Source organism: Notolepis coatsorum (assembly GCF_963971535.1).
Source record: "Notolepis coatsorum genome assembly, chromosome: 17".
Lineage (NCBI taxonomy): Eukaryota > Metazoa > Chordata > Actinopteri > Aulopiformes > Paralepididae > Notolepis > Notolepis coatsorum.
The window spans coordinates 101,690,197-101,717,817 of record NC_140181.1 but is presented as its reverse complement, the minus strand read 5'-3'; the positions used below and the strand labels follow the sequence as shown (position 1 = coordinate 101,717,817).

General features: G+C 40.4%; 1 protein-coding gene across 1 annotated transcript; it reads right to left on the bottom strand.

Annotated features, from left to right (window-relative positions):
- Positions 1–254: 254 nt before the first annotated feature.
- On the bottom strand, positions 255–27,621 carry LOC311244183 (acidic mammalian chitinase-like; the record flags this gene model as incomplete). Its single annotated transcript, XM_084333590.1, has 11 exons — positions 255–523; positions 794–926; positions 1,193–1,309; positions 2,512–2,694; positions 2,810–2,927; positions 3,482–3,606; positions 21,863–22,028; positions 22,635–22,691; positions 25,722–25,926; positions 27,477–27,506; positions 27,597–27,621. 11 exons carry the CDS (start codon positions 27,619–27,621, stop codon positions 255–257), a joined length of 1,428 nt encoding a protein of 475 aa, XP_084189716.1.

Genomic DNA, 27,621 nt, shown 5'->3' with positions numbered 1-27,621 from the left:
GTAATGTTGCAGTGGAGGAGAAGTTTGGTAATATGAATCACATGTAAATAAACTATTCACATAAAAGAAACAAAACAAGCAGGCGGTCTTTGTGTGGATAAAGACATGGCGGGTGAAGGAGCAGAAAACTCTACACAGTCTACATGCTGTCATAATAATAATACAATTCTTATACTTTTTTGACTTTACCTTCAATTGGTAGGTATCACAATGATATTCTGAAAAACACAATCTTCATTGGATAATTAACACATCTATGGCCAGTAACAGCACTTGCAGCTGTTTCTGAAAACAAGGCCAGTGTGGCATCTCATGAGGTAGGTGCGTCCATGGAAACACTGATAGTAGGAGTTGGTGTCTTTGTCGTTGACATACAGGTCATCAACCTTCCAATCACAGAAGCCACTACCAGGAGCAGTGGTGGTGGTGGTGGTAGTAGTGGTGGCAATATGTGGGTGCTTCGGGTCCTTAGTTGTGACTACTGGTGGCCGGGTGGTCATGGGTGGAGGAGGAGGTGGTGAATCTGGCAAGACAGCATGTGTTAATTTAATTAGGTTAGTTAAGTTAATTAAAGGGTGGAAAGAAAATATCTCATTAGTGTTTCAGTGTATGTGTTAGAAAATCAGTGAGATGTCTGATTGATTGGCATGAGGATCACGTAGACCATGTACAATTGCGTAGAATAAGCACATATAGTCTTCACTGTCCTTGTTCCAAATGATTGGAAGTCTTACACAGTGTACCTTTAACCGTTATATTATGAATCCAGTGTTGAGATTTCATAAATTTTCACCTGAAGCCAGAAGAGAGCGCAGGTGGGCGATGAGGGGGTAGTTGCCCTCTCCACAGAACTGTCCTGCAAAGTCATCCTGGTCCAGAGACCAGACGAAGGCACCTCCAAACTTGTTGTCCTTCAGATATTGTACCTATGGAATAATAGTTGGCACCACAACAACCATTTTCAACCCTCTCAATTGCCATTAGTTTGGGGTAATTGGACAAAGCAGAGAGATATACTGTGTTTCTGATATACTTCATCAGTTAGTTAGTTTTCCATTATTTCTTCAACAAAATGTACAATGCTTGGTTGCAGCAAAGTGACTTGAAAGCTTGCCTCTGAAAACTTTTCTCTTTTTAATCTCTCTGAAAGATTGGAATATAAGACTGATATCACCGATATGTTGTAAATTACCTTGATTTCATAGCTTTTCTTGTTGTCAAATCCGACCCACTCATTTCCTTTTGTGGCATAGGGCACCATTTGCTCATCAGTCCAGTGGAGATTGGCTCCTTGAAGGAAGGTGCAAATCTGTTGAGAATATACAGTGACTCTTAAACGTGGTCCATGAGGTATGGGGATATATGCATATTCATGTATTAATTTATCTCAACTTAGATTTCATTGAACCTAACTTTTAATATTGTCACAACTTCAGTCAGTCTTTAATACGTTCTTTGTTTAAGCATTATTATACTCATTAGATCACGCCTAGGGGTGGTTGTTAGGCCCGACGTGCAGCGGAGGGTCGTTAGACCCCCCCTAGGCGTGATCTAATGAGTATAACACACGACTTCAAGTGATGTAATGCTTTTATACAATGGCCGAATTCACCCAACCTTATGGCTATACTCAATAAACACACAGTAATTGAAGCATAATGGAGATTTATTCACAAAACCATCCACAGAGAAAGTAGATCCAATAGTAGATCCAATCTATGGCGGACTCATTCAGACTCATTAAAAAAAATATATATAAGTAACTCGGTTGTGGGAGGGATCTGGGGTCATGTGGAGTGTGTTATACAAAATAACAACGACTAACTTGACAGTTTCAGCCAATCAGAATCAAGATATTTGCATGCCATTGTATAATTGCTGATATTAACTCTCCTGTCATTTCAGACCTGGACACTCTCTCCTGCATCACCTGCTGATCACATTCACCTGCCCTGTTCCACTGACACACACACACCTGCCCCTTATTAGCTAACCAGCCCTTCTGTAGTTAGACCTGTTCATTTATCTTGCTCCCTGCCAGATTGTCTTACCTAGCTATCCAGCGTTTTGCTATTCTGATTCATCCTGCCTGTTTCTGCTATTGACCCTCCCTGTTGGATTTTCGACTTCTTCTTATATTTACCCCTGCTTACTCTTTACACTTTCCCTGCCTTCCCCCTAACTGGATTTGTTTGCTACATGGACTGATATACTATGGTATTGGCCCCTGATTACTCATTAACTGTTTCTCAGTTCACATCTGAACTGTCACTGTGTCGTTGCTGCTGGGTTCTTGTCTGCCATACTGTGGGCCGTTACAAATATGGTGTTGCATAGAATTCCTTCCCACATTCATCGAAGATGCTCCAGTTTTTAGCTCATGTCATGACAATGAGATGCTATATGAGATTAAAACCACAATCCTGAGGCAGCTCCACGAGCACTGTTGCCCATTACAGTCACCCCCAAAAAAGTTCTCTGTGCATCTTCACTGTCTCATCATTCACTGACCTCATAGTACGACAAGGATCCAGCTACTCCAGTATAGGGTCCAGCGGAGGCGGGTCCACTGGCTGGTGCTCCGATGCCATTGGCCGCTGAAGAAGTGCGGAATGTGCGTCCATAGGTTGCAAAACCCATCATGAGCTTCTCAACAGGAGCCCCCTGGTCTCTCCAGTACTTCATAGCAAAGTCCTGTAAGGGAAATATAAAACGATGAATGCGTTGCTATAATAAAGAATGAATCGGTCATCGGGCGTCTCGTGACGATATGGAACGATCATCTCTGATGTGGAAGTTCTTCACTCACCACATTGTAGTAGATGTTCTCTCCCACATCTGAAGAGCTTTTGTACAGAGGACTGTTGTGGCCAGTGTCCCAGGCTCCATGGAAGTCGTAGGTCATGACATTTATAATGTCTAAGTACCTGGTACACAAACACAGTGACGCAAACACAGACTGGTTGATGACACATTGTACTATATTCAAACCTATAGTATTCATACATGCTATAGAGATTTACTACATAAATGCTGTAGGTTTTATAGTATTCCTGTGTTGTTGTTTTTTCACATCTATAGAATTGTATCACCACAATATTACAGTGAAATGCTATGTTTCTGTAGTGGTTACTATAATTTACAAAAGTTCATTTTCATATGTTGTATGTGTTTTATAGTATTCCTGTGTTTTTAAAATGGTCATATCTATAGCATTTTATCACTGAACTATTAGAGTGAATCGCCATAGTATTTTTGTAGTGGAATATTCTAGAAATATATGGTGACTGACTATTATAATGCTATATTATTCCTGTGGTTTACCATTGAAATGATTTGTAGTGGTTCCCTATAGCATTTCTATAGTAACCGGTAAAAGTTTAAAAAAATAACAAATTTTTTTATAATAAAAGAAAACAACAGGAATACTATACTTTTACAGTTCATTTTAACAGTTAATTTTCACATGGGTTGAACTCACTTTGAAACCTCAGCGACCTCATATCCGTTGTCAATAGTTCCCTTCCCAGCAGCCACTGCAGCTGTGAGCAGCAGCCTTGGTTTATTGGTGTCTGCAGCTTCTTTTTCAAAGGCAGCAATTAATTCCTAAATTCAAAAACACAATGGGAGATGACAATAATGTGTCCTGTATTTTATTAATAATAATAACTAGACAATTCCCTGGGGGAAATTGTGAAAGTGTGGGTGATGCCTGTGCACCGCCGGCCAACGGGAGAGGGTCTCTCGCGAGTCTCTATGACAAATGGTTGTTATAGGTGGTTGCTAGGGTGTTTCTAGGTGGCTACTAAGGTGTACTAGGTGGTTGCTAGGGTGTTTCTAGGTGGCTACTAAGGTGTACTAGGTGGTTGCTAGTGTATTGTTAGGTGGTTACTAATGTGTACTAGGTGGTTTCTAGGGTGTTTCTAGGTGGTTGCTAGGGTGTTATAGGTGGTTGCTAGGGTGTTTCTAGGTGGTTGCTAGGGTGTTGCTGGGGTGTCTAATGTAAGTGGTATAGTTAAAGGGTTAACCCATTGTATAGAGGTCATGGCTAACATCCACCAAATGAATGTAGAAGTCAGTACTGAGTTGATTGACACCTCTCTTAAGTCTCATGCACATGCACATGCAGGCGTCAATCAACTCAGTACAATTAAAATCCTAATTGACACAAATCCATCCCCAATGCATTTCAATGAGGCTGCGCTTCCTTCACTCTCACCATAATTAAAGCAAAACGATAAGACATGAATCTTATTTTTTTTTAATATGAGCACTTGAGAAACTTCATGAAGGGTTATGTGCAATATTGTGCAATTCCGTCGACAATTGTGGCCCATGTGGTGATCGGAAGACAAGGGAAGGAACGGTGAAATCACAGATTTCAGCTAGAGTAGAGAGTCCATAGTGTGTATGTGGAGCATGACTGTCAAAGAAATGGCCATAAGTTGAGATAGAAATGTCCAATTCCATTTATCTAAAATATTTATATTTTCTTTTATCAGCGAGGGCACAGTCGTCGCATGGTTTTGGTGTGTTGTTTTTATATCTAGGTCCAAAAGTCAGATCACTGTCGTAATTTACAAAAGGTGATGGTAAAACAAAATAATTCTGTTTCTACACTCTAGTTATTTACATTATGCCATTCATTCCTATGGACCAAAATTGCCCATTTAGAGTCAATTTGTACCCAAACGGTGAGGTGAAACTTTCCAAAAAGTAATAGCAACTCGAGTTGGACCGAGCTGGTCATTCTGATACCTTACACTTGTATGTGGTGTGAACGCTCTGGCAGGAGTAGTCGGACAAAGATCGGCGGAATAATAAATAAATAAAGATACAATATAGATTTCAATAGTGTGGTGTGACTGGCTTCGCCAGGTCACCCACACTAATAATAATAATAATAATAATAACGAATGTGTGAATCATTATGAGGATGATGTATTGTGGACTGATAGCCTGCAGGGTCCTAATGCGTAGGATCTGTAATGATGTGTAGGTTGGAGTTTAGTAAGGCTGAGACGATATGCCATTTGGAAGAATCGATAAATCGGGGCAAAATTATCGATAAATATTGATTTTTTTATTATTATTATTATTGATTTTTTATTATTGTTATTATTCTTTTTTTATTATGGCATCTTCCTGATCGCTACTGGCAGCGCTCTCAGCACGACTCGCTGTCGTGGGCCAACTACAGCATTGCAAAAACGACAGTGAGTGCATGTGACACACACACACAAACTAACGTTAAATAATAGAAAAAAAAAGGAATTTAAACATTTTTATTTCAAAAAAATTAAATGTACACATGCAAGAAAATCGATAAGTGATGCCACTCATCAATTTCACGCAGTTATCGATAATTAGCGATAAATCGATAAGTGGTCTCAGCCTTAGAGTTTAGTAACTTATATTATTAACACAAATTTTACTGTGAATGTCCCTCCCTAATCCCCACTCATCTGCAACCCACATCGGACCAAAATAACTAATTTAAACAATGTGTAATACCAAACAGGGCTCTTTTGCCTAGCGGTTGCTGTTTGACAGTATTGCAGATTCTTCCTTTAATTGTGGTCCATTGTAGCTCAATGGGTAGAGGTTAGAGGGCACTAAGGCCCTGTCCACACGATCACAGGTATTAATGACACAGTTTTTTTTTTATTAACCAAAAAAATAAAACTGTCCACACGACTGGATTAAACCCTGCACAGAGTGAAGTCATATGCATGTAGTACAATGCCAAAACAGTAGGTGGCGATGTTGGTCAGACATGAAGGCAATTGCTTTTTTTAACAATGTTTTTATTGCATTTTTTTTCTTTTATACAAACATACATATATACAGACAATAACACATGACAAAAATAAAAAGACACCCTTCAATCCCCTCCCTTCCCTAATCATACTTCAACTTGACATTCCCGCAGACATATGACAATAATAGAAACAATTATTGTTAAATAAATTATAAGGAATCACGGAAATACCAACATAAATAAAAAATATATATATATCTATATATATATATATAAAATAAAATAAAAATAAAAATAAAAACAAATAAAATAAAAAACCCTTCTTCGGCTTCTCTACCCTCATCCGTTTTTATTTTTTTTATTTTATCTTTCTCCCTTTTTCCCTTTCCTATCCCTTACCTTTCCTGTTTCCTATCTCTTTCCTTTAGATTCTCACATTTTCCAGGAAATATATAAATGATGTCCATGTCCTTTCAAATTGTTCTGTTTTTCCCTTCTGTATGTATGTTAGCTTCTCCATTGCTAAGTTTTCTGACAATTCCTTTAACCACTGTTTAGCTCCTGGTCTCTGTATCTCCTTCCAGTTCAAAGCTATCACTCTCTTGGCTTGTAACAGACAACAATTAATCAATTTCCTCTTTCTAATGTAAGCTGGAAATGTATCTGGATATAAGTGAAGTATACATAACTTAGGATCGGTCGGGATTTCTATCTCTGTCATCTCCGATATGAGCTCCAAGATATCTTTCCAATATTCCTGTATCTTCTCACATTCCCACATACAGTGGTACAGGGTCCCCACCCCCACCCCACACCTAGTACATTAATCCGGGATCATGGGATAAAACTTGTGTAATTTCTCTGGCGTCATATATACTCTATGTATCCACTTATATTGTAGAAGTTTACATCTGGTATTAATTGAACGTGTTTGTGACATTTCACATGCTTGTTCCGAGTCCTCTTCTGTTATTTCCACCTCCATGTCCCTCTCCCATGCCCGCAAACTGCTCAAGGAGCTCTCTTCCGATCCTGATAACAACACATCATAAAACTTGGATAATTGTCCTCTTCCCTCCATATTGTCCCTCGTAAGTCTTTCTATTATGGATGTGGGTGGTTCCTCTGTGCCCCTGTTCCTTGAGACTATGTAGCTCCTGATTTGAAAGTATTTAAATCTATGTGTTCTTGGGATATCAAATGTGCTTAATATCTGTTCGAAGGTCATCAATTCCCCCTATTATGTATACGTTTTTAATCCTCTTTCTGCCCAATTTTTTAATCCCCCATCATTCCTTCCCGGTTTAAATGCCTCATTCCCCCAGATTGGTGTATACCCCGATAATTTATCCCTTCTACCTAAGTGTAAGTGCGCTTTGTGCCAGATTCTTACTGTATTTTAGAGGAACGGGTTCTTTGTATGTTTTATCAATAAGTTACTCTGTCGTGAATACATATATGCATCTAGTGTAATTTTTGTCTCTTCTTTTTCTATCTCCATCCAAGCTGGTATATCTGCATATTGAAAGTAGAACATTGCTGTCCTGAGCTGTGCCGCCCAGTAATAAAGCCTCATATCTGGTAGTCTAAGCCCTCCTCTGTCATACGGGAGGTAAAGGAGTGTCAGTCTCAACCTGGGCTTTTTATTGTTCCATATGAAACGCGTGAACATCGTTTTCAATCTCCGAAAGAAGGTTTCCGGTAAGGGCATTGGGATTGACTGGAATAGGTATAGGAATTTAGGCAATATAGTAATTTTAATAATATTCACTCTGCCTATCATTGAGTCTCATTCCCGAACATTTTTCAAAGATATATTCTGGAAGACTTATCTTGGAACCACTGAGACATAATCAATGACAAGTTCACTCTGAGTCCTGAACGTGCTGGTAATATGTCTTAAGTGGCTGAAAAGGTCGCACAAATTATATGATCTGATATCTGCTTGGAGAATGGCATTCTGTCTTAAACTCGAAAGCGTGTTCCCGTTCAGGTCATTTGCATACAAAACAACGCCTCCAGGGCTCCTTATAAGGCAACTAGTGACGCAGCTGTGTGCAAATGGAATGGCGGAAGTGCTTTGCGAGTCTTGCGAGCCGCGTGATTACGAAACCTAGCGTCAGTCAGTGCCAATCAGAGAGCGAGAAATGCGGCTAGGTTTCGTAATCACGCTTGCGCGCCATCAAAACTAGATTAGATTAATGTATTGGCATCATATACAGCTTGCGGTACACCTGCCGCAGCGCGCGCGCACACACACACACACACGCGCGCAGTACTGTATATGAATGAATTAATGAAATATAATATATATAGCCTACGGTGGGCGTAATGAATGAACGCAGTATGGCTTATTATTCCATAATTAAGCCTATAGGCTACTATTCATTCGTAGGCGCACACAAGACTTGTTATGGAATATTAATGCAGTCTATTTCCACCGATTAGCTTTAGTTCTTATTTATTTATCCACTGTCATTTCAGTGTTGGTGTATAGGCTATATAGTGTATTTCAATATAAGTTTAATTGATTAATGATATATTCGAAGGAATGCAGGTTTATAGTTATATCAACCCCCTCCAGTACAGTAAATGACCAAGTATGGTTTTGTCAATATTCCAATGTACAGTTTTGCTTGTACAGTGTAAGTCTATCCCCCACCCACCCCTCCTACCCAACCTCCTCCAACAGTTTCTACGTCAAATGTACTCTTTTTTCTGGACTCTTTTTGTATCACAAACAGTACTGTATTTGCAAATCTGGTATGTCATAAATGTATAGATGTAGCAGTACTGTCTATCTGTGTCATGTGTGTCATATATGTTATGATGAATTGAAAATGGGGGACCCTGATGTAAACAAGACGAAATTATTTCTCTGGTCTGCATCCCCTTATGTAATTGAGCTGTACTGTACTGTACCCATTCTGCAATCTGTTAATAAAGTTTTCAATCAATCAATCAATCAATCAAAGGTCTGTCCCATTGTATACCAATCAATGGGATACATTGCATGTTGACCTGCATTCTTTCAAATGTATATAATGAATCATTAAAACAGATGTGTAACAAATAAGAAATACAAATTCCACAGAAGGCATTAAATAATTATTATTTTCAATCATTTCACAATAATTGCATAATTGTGTTTGAATATCTGAGTAATTAAAGTAATTATACATTTGTCCAAAATAGCTGGTTCAGATATGGTTAAGCAGCTGCCCTGTGATCAGATGAATCCATATTATTTATTTTTCCGACATCAAATTCGTAATTTCTTATCGTACAAATATTGTCATATTTATTTTAATTATGATTAAGTAATTAATTCCAAGGAGGCCTGTAGCATTGACGTGAAGGAATCACTATGAGAACACAGTCTGTCAAGTTATAATGAAACTTTTAATTAGTCAATCAATCATGAGATTTGATCGTGGCTGAGAGTAGATTTAAGAGTGCTCCTCAGCACTCTTAAATCTGCTCTCAGCCACGATCAAATCTGATCTCAGGAAAATTTGGGGACTCCCACTCCCAGCCCTAATATGTCTTAAATGGGCCGAAATCTGGCTAAGACGAGATTTTTTGTCGTAACTTCGTTCGGGAATGAGACCCATTGATATTGGTAATTTACTCCATCTTTCAAGGCTATTTTCTACATCTGTCATTATTGGATCGTAGTTATTTTGTACTAAGTCTTTAATCTCCGGGGTTATCTTTATCCCTAAGTAAGTAAACCCTTTGGGGGAGCTCGCAAACTGCGTGTGTACTGGCGCTTTTCCCCTTTCTCTTTTATTAAGTAACATAAGTGCGCTTTTATTTTGATTCGTTTTATATCCTAAAAATACTCCAAATTTCTCTAGTATTTCGTTCGCATTTCTAATTGAAGTATCTAATTTTGTTAAGTATAGTATTATATTGTCCGCGAAAAGCGATAGGCGATGCTCCATTCTCCCTATCCTCATCCCCGTGATTCCCGGGTCCTGTCTAATCATCATCGCTAATGGTTCGATTGCGAACAAAAATAGCAACGGAGAAATCGGACATCCCTGTCTGGTAGATCTCTGTAATTTAAATGGTTTCTATATTTGGTTGTTTGTAGTTATTTCGACCATTGGGTCTGTGTATAGAATCCTAATCCATTTTATATATCCTTCTCCAAACCCGAACCTTTTAAGGTTTTCAAACAGGTATCCCCATTCAATCCTGTCAAATGCCTTTTCGGCGTCTAGTGACAGAACTGCGTCGTCTTTTTTGTTTTTCTTAGTATGTAAAACATTTAGTAATCTCCTAATGTTATGAAATCCCTGTCTTCCCAACACAAATCCGTTCTGGTCATTTTTAATCAGATGTGGGATCGATTTCTCTATGCGTCTAGCTAGTGCCTTACATAAAATCTGAAGGTGGGGTTTCCCCCCCTTGGTCTGTTGTGCAATAGTCACTTTTGGTGAGTTTTTTTTTTTTTTTTTTTATCTTTTTCCCCCTCCATTTTCCTCCGATTTTCTCCCATCCCAATGTTAGTCGTATGCCAATTCCCAATCCCTTCTCCCACCCTCTAATACAGCCAATTGTATTAGTGTGAACGGCCAGCCAAGCTGGTGACAACCCCGGAGCTGTGAGGCGAATCCAGCTCACAGCTCCGGGGTTGGTGACGAACGCAATCTCCGCTCGGCCACCTAACCGCCCTTTGGTGAGTTGTTTCTATACAATTCAGTTATATGACATTTAGGTATGACACAGGACCAGTGTTGGGCAAGTTACTTTAAAAAAGTAACTAGTTACAGTTACTTCTTCCAAAAAGTAACTAAATTACTTACTCAGTTACAAATGATAAAAGTAACTAGTTACTTCAGAAAGTAACTATTGCGTTACTTTCAAGATTTTTTTTTACATAAACAACATACACAAATCTAAACTATTTTAATGTTGCTGTGGGACAAAGTGAGACTAGCCTCCAATCAAATGCCATGTATGTAGATTTTATAATTACTATGTTTATATAGTGGATCATACAAATACAAACAGAATAGATGTTTTGGAACTTTTGATATGTATTGCCCCTCAACAGGCCACAACTGGGCAACATTAAATTATGCTTGTTAACTCTTTCAGTGCCACTCACGAGATTTCTCGTGTTTTTTTATAGGTGGTTGCTAGCCACTCACGAGATTTCTCGGAATTATTATTATTTTTTTTTTTTTTGCGATCTGAAAAATTATTGCATCACCCGAGCCTACCCGAGTATAGCCGAGGGGCGCCGACGATCACTGTGGAAAAAAGCGCCCCCTGTCGTCTCCCAGATGACATAAGTGATTTTGGAATGGACTCAATGAAAATGAATGGGGAAAAAAATCCGGTACTCCACATTTTCCAGTTCACTGATCCAGCCGGGGTTACCACAGTTCATTCTGGAGCCTCAGATCCCCCCGGATCATAGAGATCTACTGTGTCGCGTTGGATCCATACACTTATCGATTTTTTCGAATGGTGATCAGGAATTGGAATATACCAGTTGGATACCATCTGATGTCAGGTAAGGACTCTGTGTTATCAGTGGTAGGATAATCGGAGTAAGTTTGATGAAGTTATAAGCTGTTTTGTGAAATGTCTTCTTTCGTTTTCATTGTAAAACTCCGAGAGGAAATCAACGAGGCGATTATCCTCGCGTGCACGTATAATATTGATCATCTAGCGTTTATTTGAAAACGATTCATAAAAAGGCAGACGAATATCAACGTTGTGGAATATTCCACTAAAAGACGATTTTCATAGAATGCTCCAGAATGGGCTGTTTTTTATATCAAAACGGGGGCTTTTCTAACTGCTCTGAAACGGCAACGACGCCATAAAAAAACAATCTGCCTTCACAGCACTGTCTGGAAAATAGTCTTTGATAATGCGATGGGCAGATTAGACACATAGCCATAATTTAAAACATAGATTAGGCGATATTAACGTTAACATTGGCGCGGATGGTGGCATTCAAGCGGTAAAATGGAAAACCAGGCATGGCATTTAAAGAGTTAAGCACTATACCAAAAATAAATAACAAATATATACTGCTTGATTGAACATTTTAATTAACAGATTGCAGAATGGGTGCAATACAGTACGGCTCAATACACACAATTGTTAAGGGGATGCAGACCAGAGAAAGAGTTTTGTCTTTACATCAGGGTCCCCCATTTTCAATTCATGACATTTATGACGAAAGTCTTTCTCTGGTCTGCATCCCCTTAACAATTGTATGTATTGAGCTGTACTGTACTGTACCCATTCTGCAATCTGTTAATAATCTTTTCAATCAATCAATCAATGACATACACAACATACAGATATAAGAATCTAATCGAATCATCTAAACTAATCTAATCATGACATTTAAGACATGCATGACGAGCACCTGCAGCCTGTGCTATTAAACCAGGAAGTGCAGCACTGTTGATAAGGCTGTCGGCACTGCAGTAGAGCCACTCAGTGCCCTGCGCTGCAAAGAGTGAACACAAAACGCTCATGGACCCGCGGTCTCATGTTGACTGAAGGCCTCTGCATGCTACAGCAAATTCAAAGCAACTTCGACACAACATCGACAAAGCAACGGTGTTGCAGACACTCTACCTTTATGCTTCTGCAAAATCAACGCGCAGCCTATGTAACATTGTACCCCGTATGTAGCTAGGTTCCCTAGATAGATGACGCTTCCCTTCTCAACCAACCCATTGATAAAAGCAGAAAAATAAGCATAATTTTTACTTCCGGGCGGGGGGTTTCAAAATAAAAGAGCGAGTCTAAAAGCACCGTAAATACGTTTATTTTTTACAATATCTAACGTTACACGAACCTAAACTAATCTAAAGTTAGTTTAGGTTCGTGTTAACTTTGGATAATGTACAAAATAAACGTATTTCCGGTAATTTTAGACGTCGCTCTTTTATTTTGAAAACCCCCGACCGGAAGTGTTATAGTGTCTGTTGCTAGCAGCTTCACTTTCTGTGCTTTTCGAGCTAACGTTACCGTAACATCATTAGTTTCCAATGGAGAGGACCTCGGCTCACATGCAGCTCAAACTACCTATTGGAATAAATTACTTGATTGATGTTTAACTTGTCCCTGTGTGTGTCCAGTCATTTCGACTAGCAAACGTTGTATTTAACGTTACCTCAGGACGGATACCATTGTATTTACTTGGTTAGCTATGTAGCTAGCATTTTGAATAGACCCAATGCTAGCTGGCTGGCTACATCTTTATTTACTAAATTATGGAGGCTTTTTAATCGTCAAGGTAAGAGAGGATTTGTCATGATCAACTGAAGGCGTATGCTATGGAACAATATGTGCTTGGGTTTTCAGAAAAAGGCGAGCTATGTGACGCTGATTATTTAGCGTCAACGCTGGCTTCAACAATGGAGGATATTATTCTCTGCGGGACTAATATTATTCTATGACAGCCCCGCCCCCATTCGCTAACCAACCAATCACTGCTACGCAATATCAACGCAACGGTTGTTCAGATTAGATTCTGGGGACATGTACGCAACGTCCAAGCAACACAGTCTACAAGACCCTCTAAAACAACTGCGCTGAAATCGCGCCGATGTTGTGTTGCAGTTGCTTTGAAGTTGCTGTAGCATGTAGAGGCCTTGAGTCGCTTGTGTTGTTCGTTGGATTCGTTTTGGATTATTTGGGCTCAAAACGTACACTACACGGACCGCGGTCTCATGCTGACTGATCAGTGATCGCTTGTCTTGTCGCGCTGTGTGTCAGACTCTGGATGCTTTTGACACCCGCCCACCTCCACCTCTGATTGGCTTACCATGACATTTTATTCAACCTCAGCCAATCGTCAGCATGTATGCTTGGCTCGCGCACTGCCCACTAAACAAGGAAGAACATATTATTGCCTCTCGGCGCAGAGATCTGTCTGATGAAAGAAACAGGTTCATTCATAGTAACGCGCCGCATTTTTATTAAGATTGGAAGAGTATACTCGTTACTGAAAAAACTAATGCCGTTAGTAACGCCATTACTTATAGCGCCGTTATTCCCATCACTGCACAGGACTACACAAGCATTTTTAGTATAGAAATGTGTCAACAGACTAAAGCAGGGAACCACAATATTTTGCATACGAATTATGCAGAATGTAATATCATAACTGTCATAACTATTAATTTTCTTGCAATTGAGCCAATTTTCCTTAGGTACGGTTTTGAGGTGTGTGAAAACACATTCACAAAAAGTATGGGTTACTGAATGCTGAACTGCACTGTTATAATCACTAAGCCATTGTAAGACCTTACCTGTGTCCCTGTATCACTTGTCTCTGCTGCCCTTTGATTAAAAAACTTCCCTATGTCTATTTTCCTTTTTTTTGGGCATATTTCAGTTAGTCACAGTAAAAGTCACCTAGTAAAAGTGAGATAATTGACAATATCAAAACATGCTAGGGCTGTACCGAATAGTTCGAAGCTTCGTTCATAATGTTGACATTCAAATTCTAAATCAACATAAAAAATTGTAATACATTTTTTATTTATTTTTTGCCAATCTTGCCATACCAGAACGATGCCCCTGGTCTTCTCCTTTATATAGCTGTTTTTCCTCTCCTTTTCCTGTCTTTCTATGTCTTCCATTTGTTTATAGTGTTCCTTAGATTTATGTTTAGTATAGCTTATCATCTCCCCCCTTATATATGCCTTAAATGCTTCCCATCTCATCGTTGCACTTGTCTGGTCTGTATTTATGGATACATTTTGGGTTGTTGAGCCATCTGGTTTGGAGTCTGAATCTAGGGGGTGCTTTTGCTATTTCCGGCATGTTCATAGTCAACGTCATTGGAGAATGGTCAGACAGTAATCTACTGTCATATTCACTTCCTGTACATTTAGACATTAAGCTTGTCGAAACAAAAAAATTGTCTATTCTAGAGAATGATGGCTTGCTTAGTAATTTTGAAGCGCATGAATATTCCCTCTTGTCTGGGTTTAACTTTCTCCATATCTCTACCAAGTCGAGGTCTTTCATAAAAACTTTCCGTGTTTTTCCGTGGGAGGTGTCCATCCATACCCCCTGACTTATCTATTTCCGGTTCCTCACGCAGTTAAAGTCTCCCCCCATGATGAACTGTCCCGTGAGAGTTGCCATTTTCATAAACAGTTATTGAAAAAACAACGGGTCATCATTGTTTGGGCCATATATATTTACTAGGTTTATCTGTGTGGAGACTATTCCTGTTTAGTATTATAAATCTCCCCCTCGGTTCTACAATTTTATTTCTCAAATTAAATGGTATCGACTTGTCTATTAGTATCATTACTCCTCTAGCTTGTGAGTTGAATGGTGCAGAGTAGACTTGTCCCTGCCATCTATTCTCGACTCTCTTGACATCGTCCCTAGTGCTGTGTGTTTCCTGTAAATAAACTATTTTTGCTCCTGATCGTTTTATCTTCCCTAGAATCAGTTTTAGTTTAACAATATGGCTCATCCCCCTCACGTTTCAGCTCATATATTTTATTTTGTTCCTACCAATCCTTATGTCCTATGTTGCTCGCTCTCTTCTTGCCCTCATTCCACCTTTATGTTTTGTGATGTGGTGTTCCAGGCCAGCTGAAGTTTCTTGTAATTTTTTTTTTTAAAACACAAATATCCCCAAACCCCACATATAAAGCTACCATCCCCCCCTATTGGGTGTGGACATCTGACTTTCCTCTTTTCCGACTTCCTACAGGTCTCATCCTGCTTCCTTTTAACAGGATGCATCTTACCTGCCTATCTCCCTCTCTTGCCGCTCCTCCCTCCTAGTATGCTCTAACCCCATGCTCCCTTTTTCTCATTTCTGCTATTTAAAGTCTAACTTGACTAAACTATCTTCAACTTGATTCTGTATCACTACTGCCCCCCCCCCCCCCCCCCCCGCCTCCTCCCGTAACCATCTCGAGGAACCCTCTATTCCAGCCTCTAAACTTCTGGATCTCTATCATTTTAAAACATTGAAACATTGAAACAAATCCATTGAAACAAAACCAAATCCGCCACCAACCGGGCATTGACCATAATCCAATACCTGTTAAGAAAGGGGATATGACCTACGAAAACCTCTAAGCTATACCCATTACCCGTTAAGAAGGGGGGTATCTCTTGTAGAGTTAAATCAGAACTTGCTGCACCTTTATGTAATATACCCTTCCCCTTCCTCCACAAATCCTAACTATCCACTCCTCCTCACGTCTATGCTGGGTCCTTGACCTCTCCGTAGTGTCCCTATATAACTATCCCGTATACCTGTTGAAAAGTAGAAATGACCCATTTCCATAAAATATACATTTCCCCTTTCTTAACAGTTCCCAAAATCCCCTTCCTTTCCCAGGTTTAAGGTGGGTTCTTGAACCTTTCTTAACGATTTTTCCTATATAAAGCCCCTATACATTGTAGCAATACCATCTATTCTCCAAGAAGGGGGCTACTCCTTGTATAGAACTGGGCAACATCTTTTACAGGTTTGGAATGTGGGTGTGTCCTATAAAGATCTACCGCAAAATTTGCATCCTTTTTATGAATCATATATTTTCCCTTCCTCCCCCTCTCTCAGCTTTCCCCCACCCCCTATACCTATGTTGGGTCCTTGACCTCCCTGTGGTTTGTCTGTGTGTGTCCAGTACCTATACTGAACGGTAGAGGTCGCCAGACCTTATACCTTATACATTTTTCCCTCTCTACTAGTTTCTCTTATCTAAACCAAAAATTGCAGTGCCTTTATGAAATACATATTTTCCCTTCATCCCCAATTCCTAGCTAACCACTCCTCCTTCTGTCTATGTTTGGCCCTCGGCCTCTCCATAGTGCCCTTAACTAACTATAACTACTTAATTATAACTGCACAGTCCACATATTGAAAAGTAGAAATGACCCTTTTCCATAGAATATACCATTCCCCTACTTCAACAGTTCTCAGAATCCCCTTTCCCCCCCCCCCCCTTCCCACTTTTAAGTTGGGTCCTTGAACCTCTTGTTCCTATATAAAGCACCTATATATATTGCATTTATATCAATTATCCGGTAAGAAGGGGGGCCTGCCATATATATACAAGCCTTTTCCCTTACATTTCAAGAATGGGGGTATGTCTCCTAGAGAATTCAATCAGAAATTACAATCCTTTTATGAATTATACATTTTCCCTTCTTTCATAGATCTTAACCCTCCCCTTCTTCCCATGCTTGTGTTGGGTCTCTGACCTCCCCATAGTGTCTCTGTACTTGTACAGCCTATATATTGAACCATTGAAATAGCTAGATTGTATAGATTATTTCCCTTCCCCCCCTCCCCTCCCTTCTATATACCATTCTTAGCTACCCGTGTCATCCTCCTGTTGCGGTCCCTCCTGTTGCTCTCCTTCTGATCCTTGCCCCGCAGGTGTCTGTCTCCGTTGCGTTGGGTCTGTCCCAACCGTCATACCACAGGCTCGTCTTGCTTGTTCTGGAGTATCGCACAGCGTAGTCCTTCCTTTCCATGTCACCTTCAGAATGGCTCCTCGTACAAAGCCTGTCTGTCCTTTCCCCCGAAAGCAGTAGTCTCTCACCTCCCTGTATTCCTCCCGTTTCTTGACCAGGGATGGGGCGAGGTCTTGGTATGTCCTCACCTGGAATCCTTCGTGGGGCAAAACTCGCTTCTTTTTTGCGATGTCTAGTATGGTTTCTTTGTCCCGTTGGTTGGAGAATACCACTATGAGTGGCCTCCTCCCGGTTCCGTTTTCGCCTTTCTTTTTCTTTCTTGTGGGAGCCCCTCTGTACACCGCCTCCAGCTTGGGATTTTTAGTGAAGACTCCTTCTCCCGCTAACCCCCCGAATAGTTTTGAATAGTATTCTGTCAGCGTCCCTCTCGGTCCCTTCGGGTCCTGTTCCTCTGGTATGCCGATCACTCTCAGATTCTTCCATTTAGCATAGTTGATCATATTTTCCATATTCTCTCCCATCTCCTTACTGTCAGCTCGGAGCCTCTGGCACTCCCTCTCCCAATGATCTTGGTCCGCAGCTCTGCTAACCAACGAGGCCTCTCTTTCCGTGTATCTTCTCTCCTGTTCCTCCATCCTCGTTTCTAGGTTAGCCACGGTAGTTTCACATGCCTCCACCTTTCCAGCCACCCCTTCTCTTATCCTTCTTTCCCAACTTGCCAATAAAGTTTCGTTTTGTCTCTCCAGCTTTTCCTCCAACCGTGCAAATTCCCCAATTAACTGCTGGTTCTTCTTTTCCGCTTCTTCTTTCAAAAGTGAGCGCATGGCATGTCTGTTGGTTTCTTTTCTCGGCTTCTTCTGACAAGAATGAGCGCATGGCTTCCATTGTCTGTTGGATTCTTCTTTCCGCATCTTCTCTCAAGAGCGAGCGCATGTTTTCCATTGTCATAGCCGTCTTTCCTTCTCCCTCTCCAGTCTCCGCACCCGCTGTTATCTCTTCCTTGTGTATCTTTTTGCTAGCGCTTAGTTCAGCCCTACTAGCCATCTGTAGCCTGGTGGCTACTGCCGTTAGCTTCTTGCTATCCGCTCCTAGGCCCAAAGCCTCCGGCATATGGCTCTGCCTCTGCCTAGTGGAGCGTCTGTTTATCTCCGACTCTCTATCGCCTTTTCCTTCTGACTCAGAGTTTTTCATTTCATTTTCTCAATAGAGTAGTCTTGAAACTGTTTTCCCCTTCACTTTTCTCTGGGGGTATTCGGATTTAAGCCGTGTTTTCAGATAGTTTAGTCAATTAGCACCGGGAGCATGTGGTGCGAGTTGTCTACTGCACGGCCGCCATCTTGAAGTCCTCACATGAAGGCCATTTCAACCAATCAGAAAAGGTTGAACGCTCACTACACTTCCTGCTTAACACATTCGGGACGGGCCACGTATAAATCCATGCTTAAAGGACCGAAGGACGGATATATCCGTGGCAAGTTGTTTTGGCTTTTATTCCATTTTAATAACCTATTCAAGGTCGCCGAGCTGCACTGCAGATTTACCCTACTCTTTGAATTCGAAAAAGTGCATTACCGGCCAGATCCTCTTAGGGGCGCTGTCGCGATAATGCAGTGTGCCCTGTGGCTGAACGGTGCATTCTTTTTTTTTACTTTCAATGGAGTTTCCAGTTAGCTGGATTCTGGATGTGCAGCCTGTAGCTTGGAATACGTTTTGGATCGCGGATTTCAGTGTGCAGTAAAGGAATTTATCATCAGCTAATGGATATATCGATCTACCAGATGGCGATCGATAACTGGGAAATGGTCTGGTGGACCCAACCGGTAAGATCTTTTTCACGTAAATTACAGCCCGATCGGGCCTTGTTATGATACTCAACCAGCCGATCAGCCTATGTGGCTACTTAGACGAACACGGTTATTGGTAATCAATAATAAGAAACAATGTCCCCCGCCCCCCCCCCCTTTCATGCATACATGCTTGAGGATCGTGCCGATCATATGCAGTTTGAGTTTTAACTGTAGCTTATGTATAACGGAAATGCCATTGGATATAACGTTAGTAGCTATTAGCCCTTTATCTAGCCTTCCAGGAAATATACTAGACCAAATGCCGTATAACGCTTATATTCACGGCGCTATAAAATGAGAACGTATTGATTAAAAAAATATTTCTTTAAGCCATTTTGAAGGGACGGTTTATGGTCTCAATTGACAATGAGAATGGACAGATAGCAATACTATAAAGTATAGATTTAGCTCTACAAACAGCCCCACTGACTGTGCAAGTCTGTTTACATATGCTGGTCGTCTAGAGTGATATTAGACGCATCTCAATGGCCGCCAATGTGTTAAAAACAACAAAATCACCATATTTAAATACCTCGCGTTAGCCATTTAGCCAACGTAGCATTTATTTTTCAGCAAAGAAAGTGCAATAAAAGTGCAATAAACAAATGGATACATTCACTGTGTGTTCTGCCTTTCATTTTTTGTGAAACAAAACCAACATCAACACAATTTACCACCAAGAGCGGATAGTTTAGTCTCACAAAAAGATCTCCGGTGTTTTTAGCTACATGCTAATGTGAATGGCATTCTCCATGTATAGTTAGCATCGAGGCTAGCTGAGGCTAGCATCGGCGATTTTGTTAGCTTACATGCTAACGTAATATTGTGGTAACGTTAACGCTAGTAGAATGAATGGATGCAGGCGGTTAGGTGGCCGAGCGGAGATTGCGTTCGTCACCAACCCCGGAGCTGTGAGCTGGATTCGCCTGTTCGAGTCCAGCTCACAGCTCCGGGGTTGTCACCAGCTTGGCTGGCCGTCTGCACTAATACAATTGGCTGTATTAGAGGGTGGGAGAAGCTGGCGGGGTGGGTCCGGGTCGTTGTAAACAGCGACTCCTACAGTTCGGTCGGGGCGCCTGCTAAGCGCGGATAGGACTTGAGGGGGATAGTGTGGTCCTCCCACACGCTACGCCCTCTCGATGAGAATCCGCGCTGCCAGGTGAAAAGAAGCGGTGATTGGCTGGACGTGTGTTGGAGGAAGCACGTGGTAGCCTCCACTCTCCCAGATGATCTGACTGTGGGGGGTAAGTGCGCAGCGACCAGGAAGGGACTGGGAATTGGCATACGACTAACATTGGGATGGGAGAAAATCGGAGGAAAAATGGAGGGGGAAAAAGACCAATAAAAAAAAAAAAAAAATAATGAATGGATGCAAACGTTATTTAACACATTCCAGAATGGGTACAATACAATACGGCTCAATACAAACAATTGTTAAGGGGATGCAGTCTGGACTGGGTTCCTTATAACAATAACTTGACAACACATGAGTTTAGTTTAGCCGCAGCTACATGTTTACTCTGAGCGTCAGGTCAGGAATGCGACAACAGACATCAGTCGATCACAACACTCTTCAACACAGACGATACGTTTCGAACAAAAGTTTGTTACAATCATTTTCATATAACGCTACTTGGGACAGCTCTGCTGTAAACACTGGTGTAGCTGGCTCTGCTCTAATCTCTCTACCCCGCGCTCAGTTGCTAACTTGCTATTGTTTGCGACAGTCTGCCGTAAACATGGGAAATAATTGCGACAGCTCTGCTGTAAACACTGGGAATAACCTTGGTTGCTATGCCCACACTGTAACCGGGATGTGTGCAAAACTTCACCCTGGACTCCGGTTTTCAAAGACTGCGGTTGAAGTGTAGCAAAACCCTGGTTGTGTGTGCCCGAACAGTGCAACTGCGCACATACAATCACGGTTACATTAAACCCAGCGCTCGTGTAGACAGGCCCTAACACTGCCAAGATCAGGGGCTTGACCCACACTGAAACATGTATAATCATTCCATTTGAAGGAATCTATGTTTTTCAATGTGTATATAATGTATATATCGGTGGGTGACAGCATCTGCTATTAGATATTAGTTGTAAGAGGACAGTATCAGTCACTATGTCTGGCTCCAGTGAGGCTGCAGACGAGGGCCTGTTATCAGCTGAGCTCTCAAGCGAGCCAAGGTCATTGTATGCAGCGGCACTGGGCTCTCACATGGTGGTGTGGTCAAATCGTTTAGTAATATCAACATCGCCGTTGCTATAGTGATTTGGGTCAAAAGTGCCGTTGCCATAGTAACAGTCACGAGAGAGGTCGACATTGCAAGACTTGAAGACGGTAAGCTGTGGGGTCTTCAGGAGACTAGTTAGATTGAGACACGACGCACAGGCGAGCAGACGCATTGATCAGAGACTTTGAGATCCCTCCTCACCCTCGCTGGGTGGGGGAAGGGAATATGCCACATCATCGCTAGCTTCGGCTAACGGGAGGTTTTGGCCGACGACGAGGCCCAGAACCATTGGACTAATAGCATAAGAGACAGTGGAGAAGAATGAATTAAGACTGTTCAAGGACATTACAGAATAGGTTACATCTGGTACGAGGCTTTGTTTATGGAATAAACAACGTTTTTCCAAGAAAGGTACCACGTTTGCCAGTGTCGAATTATTCTGATTACGGATAGCATTAACGGGGATGAAACAGTTGTACAGCCAGCTGATTATGACCGATATCTTTCACATTGTACATTGCTTTGTGTCTTTGTACTAGAAAGGCGTCAAATGCAGTCCCAACTTCAATTCCCAAACCGACCTTGCAGAGCAGGGTGAATCTCTTCTTGTCCTCCGGAGGGCTTCCTCTTGCTCCAGGGTAAGCCCAGTCCAGGTCCAGTCCATCGAAACCATGTGTTCTCAGGAAACTGATAGAGGACTGGATGAACGTCTGGCGGTTGGCAAGGGATGAAACCATGATGGTGAATCTATGAAGATAGCAAACAAGATACATCTGCCATGATATTTTTGACATCAAGATAAACACAATGTTTCCAATGTGATCCAATAGCCTCAACATTGTGGAATCTGTTTTATATGTTAGGCATTCAGCAGATGCTCTCCTTCATAGTGACTAATTACTACAAGTGCAATGTTAAGCTGAGATTCTTGTATCACTGACACAGCTAGTACCCAACATGAGGAGTACTGAGGGCAGATCAACAGTGTCTAAATAACCTCAGAGTACATAACTAAACACAATGATACATACATACATACATACATACATACATACATACATACATACATACATACATACATACATACATACATACATACATACATACATACATACATACATACATACATACATACATACATACATACATACATACATACATACATACATACATACATACATACATACATACATACATACATACATACATACATACATACATACATACATACATACATACATACATACATACATACATACATACATACATACATACATACATACATACATACATACATACATACATACATACATACATACACACACACACAGAGTGGGGGGAGGGTATACTCACTGGGCAGATCCGAAATTCCAGCCACCAACAGCCAACAGCGTTTTTAGCTCAGGATTGCTGTAAAAGAGATGCGCACAATTCTCTGAATCTCTGATGTATTGTTTTTGTTATGCTTCATTCTGGAATACTGGTACTATTTAAAGGTGCTATAGATTACATTGAGCCACTAGATGTCCCCACCAGCATGTCAGCATGTCTCATCTAGCAGCAAGTTTATGAAATGAAGTGCATTCCATGTGGGGAAATGGGAAGTAGGGAAGGGATACATATGTGCAACATGTAAATAATAACATTCATTTTGTTTGTCATAATTTATTCTGCCCCTTTCTAAACGCTCTGTGAATGTTTTATTTAATGGTTAGTCTACATAAACATTTTATCTATAGCACCTTTAACCTGTTAAGCTGCAGCCCTATTTTCAGAAAATCTGCCTAAAAGTACATGCCCAAGTAATTGGAAGATTGCTCCACTTCTACAAGGTCAATTTGCATGTTATTGGTATCTATGTATTCCCAGTGTCAGAAATATTGCGTCTGTTACTATGCTTGAGTAAATTGTAATGAAACAAAGGAGAATATAAATGATCATTTTTCTTTGCATCTCCTTTTAAAAAAATGTATTGATTTTTTTTGTTCTCACTTTTTCCGTATTTTTGCTCCCATCCCAATTTAGTCGTTATGCCAATTCCCTTCCTGGTCGTTGCGCGCATTGTCCCACTGTGAGCCTAGGGAGGGTGTAGAACTACCACATGCCTCCTCCCAGTGGCGGCCGGTGGGTACTTCGCCACTAGGGGCGCTATACCAAATATTTTGCAAACATGTACAGTACAGTACTGTACCACGCAAGACTCATGGCAAGACGTGAGCGATTCGACTCACGCTCACGGCAATGAATCGGCTCTTATGAACGAGTCGCTCAGCTGTTACTACAACAACACACAACCAGTCAAATAAAGTATAGTCTAGACTCTAATTCACAACTTGAAACACAATATAAATAGAAAAGTTAGAAACAAAACTCGCCCGTCTCCAAACACAGGCAGATCTCTCCCTCTCTCCTTCTCTCTCTCACACACAGCGCGACGTGGAATCGATTCGTTACACAATCAGACCTATTATATACCAAGAATAACTTCAGTATGAGTACAGGGCTGTACACATATTTTGCATATTGTTAAACGAGCCAAGGCTAGCTATTAAACTATCGATATGAATCGAAAATCTGGGACCCTGATGTAAACAAGACAAACGTCTTTCTCTGGTCTGCATCCCCTTAACAATTGTGTGTATTGAGCCGTATTGTATTGTACCCATTCTGCAATCTGTTAATAAAGTTCTCATTCATTCATTCATTCAAACATAGACGATATTGAACAAGCCATAATCCACGTATTTTCAATCCGAGAGAGCTGCAGTAGTTAAATCAATGAGCCATCGACATAGTCAGTGTGGTAAGTAACGTTATTATTGCATCCAAGATTGATACACGGCTGGCTAGGCAGTTGGTAGTCATAGTCTTGTGTTATAAAATAAATAAACAATCAGCAATGTCTCGCTTCATGAATGGCCAGCAGTAGCCTAACAGTACTGCTCCTAAAAAAAACTATTTACAAACGTTAACGTTAAGCACAGAGAGAGAGAGAGAGAGAGAGAGAGAGAGAGAGAGAGAGAGAGAGAGAGAGAGAGAGAGAGAGAGAGAGAGAGAGAGAGAGAGAGAGAGAGAGAGAGAGAGAGAGACTCACTGTTTAGTTTAAACGGGCAGGGCAGGAGAGCTTGATAAACGTGTATAATCCGCCATATAGCTTGTTAGCCAAGTGTTAGCTCGTTAGCACAACACTCAACAAGTACATTCCTTTGTCCATTTCCGCTCGAACAGACTGCAAACTACCTGGCGTTCTATCGCCATGCTCTAAGACAAACTCTAACCTTAACCAACTTTGAAAGAGTGCCTAAGCTTAACAGTCTAAAGAACTTGCAGTCACGGCACGCTCTAAGACAAACAACCTAGACCAACCTAGGAACCAACCTAGGAAGCTAGAAGCTAGAATTGGAACATTAGAAATTGGATTCGGCCAATCAGAGATCGTCTCTGTGAAATTCTGCCACGGAAAAAAATACTGGCGTCGGCCAATCAGAGAGCGTCTCCGCGAAATGCGGCTACAGATATTCTTGACGCTACTGGCTAGACCGCTTCAAATCGTGCCCGGATTCCAACATAATAGTCATATTTCAACGCACAACGCGTTATGCACTGATTGGCTGTGACGGATACAGCGATCAAACTGTGACGCGCACTCAGAGCGCTATCGCGTATAGCCCGGGCCGAGAAATACAAAAAAAAAAAAAAAAAAAAAAAAAACGTGATGTCACTTCCTGCTCTGGAAAACGAGTGTTTTTTAATTGCGATAATAACGTTATATTGTGCATTGGAAATACAAACATACTTAAAATGAGTAAATATTATTCATTTTAAACATGTTTATATTATTTATAGGGCTATAAAACAAAAAACAAAAAGATACCTTTTCTTGTTCTACTCTCATATAACCAGGCAGGGCCTGAAGGGGGGGCGGCGCCCTAGCGCCCCCCAGTGGCGGCCGCCACTGCCTCCTCCAATACATGTCGAGTCAGCCAGTCGCTTCTTTTCACCTGACAGCGAGGACTCTCACTGGGGGAATGTAACATGTGCGGAGGTTCACTCTATTTCCCCCCGAGCCCCACCCTGCGGAACAGGCGCCCCGACCGACCAGTAGGAAAATTATAATTTAAATCATTGGTAAACAAACATAGTGCTGAAAATATACACTTTGACTGTTTTGATAGGGTTAGGTCTTTACTCTTGGCTACATTTGAAAAAGAAACACAAGATTAATTAATACGGTCTGTATTGATCGATTGGGGGACCCTACAGCTTAACAGGAATCGTGAAACACATGCAAACATTATTGTTGCAAGATAAGAGTTTACATAACTTGTACTGATGTACATGAGTGATACAGGGGTGCGTTTACTGTATGGGTCTGAGTCTGATATTATCTGTACAGTTCACCTAAATGACTAGATGATACTACCAGCGTATACAACTCACCTAGTCTTCAGTCCATTAAAGGCCTTGTAGAGAACATCGTCATTCCACTCATAGGTGGCCAGCTCATTGGCGTGGTTGATTATAGAGAAGGCATAGATCAGATGTGTGCAGAGGTTGGGATCAACGTTGGCAGGCAGGTATTTGCCAGCGCCAGTCCGGTACTGAGACCAGTTGGTGAAATAACACACCAGTTTGGCAGATGACACTGATAAAAGCAGGAATGAATAGAAGAGTTTCATTCCTAAATGAATCGCACTAAAAACCACAACAAACCACACAATGCAATAAATACAAATTATTACAACTATTACATGACTGAACACCTTTGGGTAGCACTTTATAATAACACCATGTTATAATACATTTATAAGGTATTTGTAGATAATGAACTAATCATGAACAAACCATTTATATACATTCATAAATGATTATTAAATCATTTATAACTATATTTGTATACCATTTACAAAGTACTTATAACGCATTAGTGAATAATGAACTAATCATGAACAAACCATTTATATACATTCATAAATGATTATTAAATCATTTATAACTATATTTGTTTGTATAACATTTACAGATTAGTTCTACATTATTTATAACTCATTATCAACATTGTTTGTACTTGATTTGTTCATCATTAAATAATGTTGTTTAATGTGTAGTAACACATTTGTAGATGCTTTGAAAAATGGATATGAAGAAACTACTATAGTGTATCTTTCAGTGTGCTCAGTGATAATGACACGACACAAATAATTATTACTCTTGTGTGTTGTGTCGTCATCACATACATACTGAGCACTATATGTCATGCACATGTATTTTATATGTTAATAAAATTGCATTTATCTTTAGTCCTAATTCTGTCACTGTTTGATGTCACAAAGAAGGGTGTATCCGAAAGCTGCCTACAACATTTGTAACATGTGATGAAAAAGTAAACAAATAATTAACTGTATTAGACACTTGTTAATGATGAATAGGCTTCACTTTAGATTGGCCCCCACGATAGCATCTGCAAATGATTTATAAATGTTTTATGAATGTCTTAACAAATCATTTGTTGAACATGAAAAATAAATGGAGATACACTATAGTCGTTTTTTCATATCCATTTTTCAAAGCATCTACAAATGTGTTACTACACATTAAACAACATTATTTAATGATGAACAACTCAAGTACAAACAATGTTGATAATGAGTTATAAATAATGTAGAACTAATCTGTAAATGTTATACAAATATAGTTATAAATGATTTAATAATCATTTATGAATGTATATAAATGGTTTGTTCATGATTAGTTCATTATCTACAAATACCTTATAAATGTATTATAACAGGGTGTTATTATAAAGTGCTACCCACCTTTGTTTATAAAATAGTGACATTTTAGTGGATGTAGTCATCTTTAGGGGTATTGATCATACGGTAACAATGTTTAATCCAAAACAGATTGATATACCTTTTTGGAATGGAGCTCTTTAAATGGACACAACATTACAAAAGCTTATTTGCTGTCATCTCCAGAGTCAGATAAGAAGATAGACACCCTTCTCATCTCTGTACGTTCAGTACGAGAGAGATCTCCAGCGGATATGCAAATAGGCCTATGCAAATAAGAAGGCAAATAAGCTAATTTCCCAAAAAGTTGCTGTGTTCCTTTAATTATACAAAGATTAAAGTTTTGCATCAGAGCAATATAATATAATATTACATAATATAAAGTAAGAGAATAGATACATACCCATTTGAAGGCACATCAACAGGGACAGTCCTGTAAACAGACATTGTTCTTGAATAACGGTACCTGGGATTCTGCATGTCACTGAATCAAGAACCATTTATTGAACAAAATACAACTTACCAGTCAGGATTGTTAGTCTTGCCAT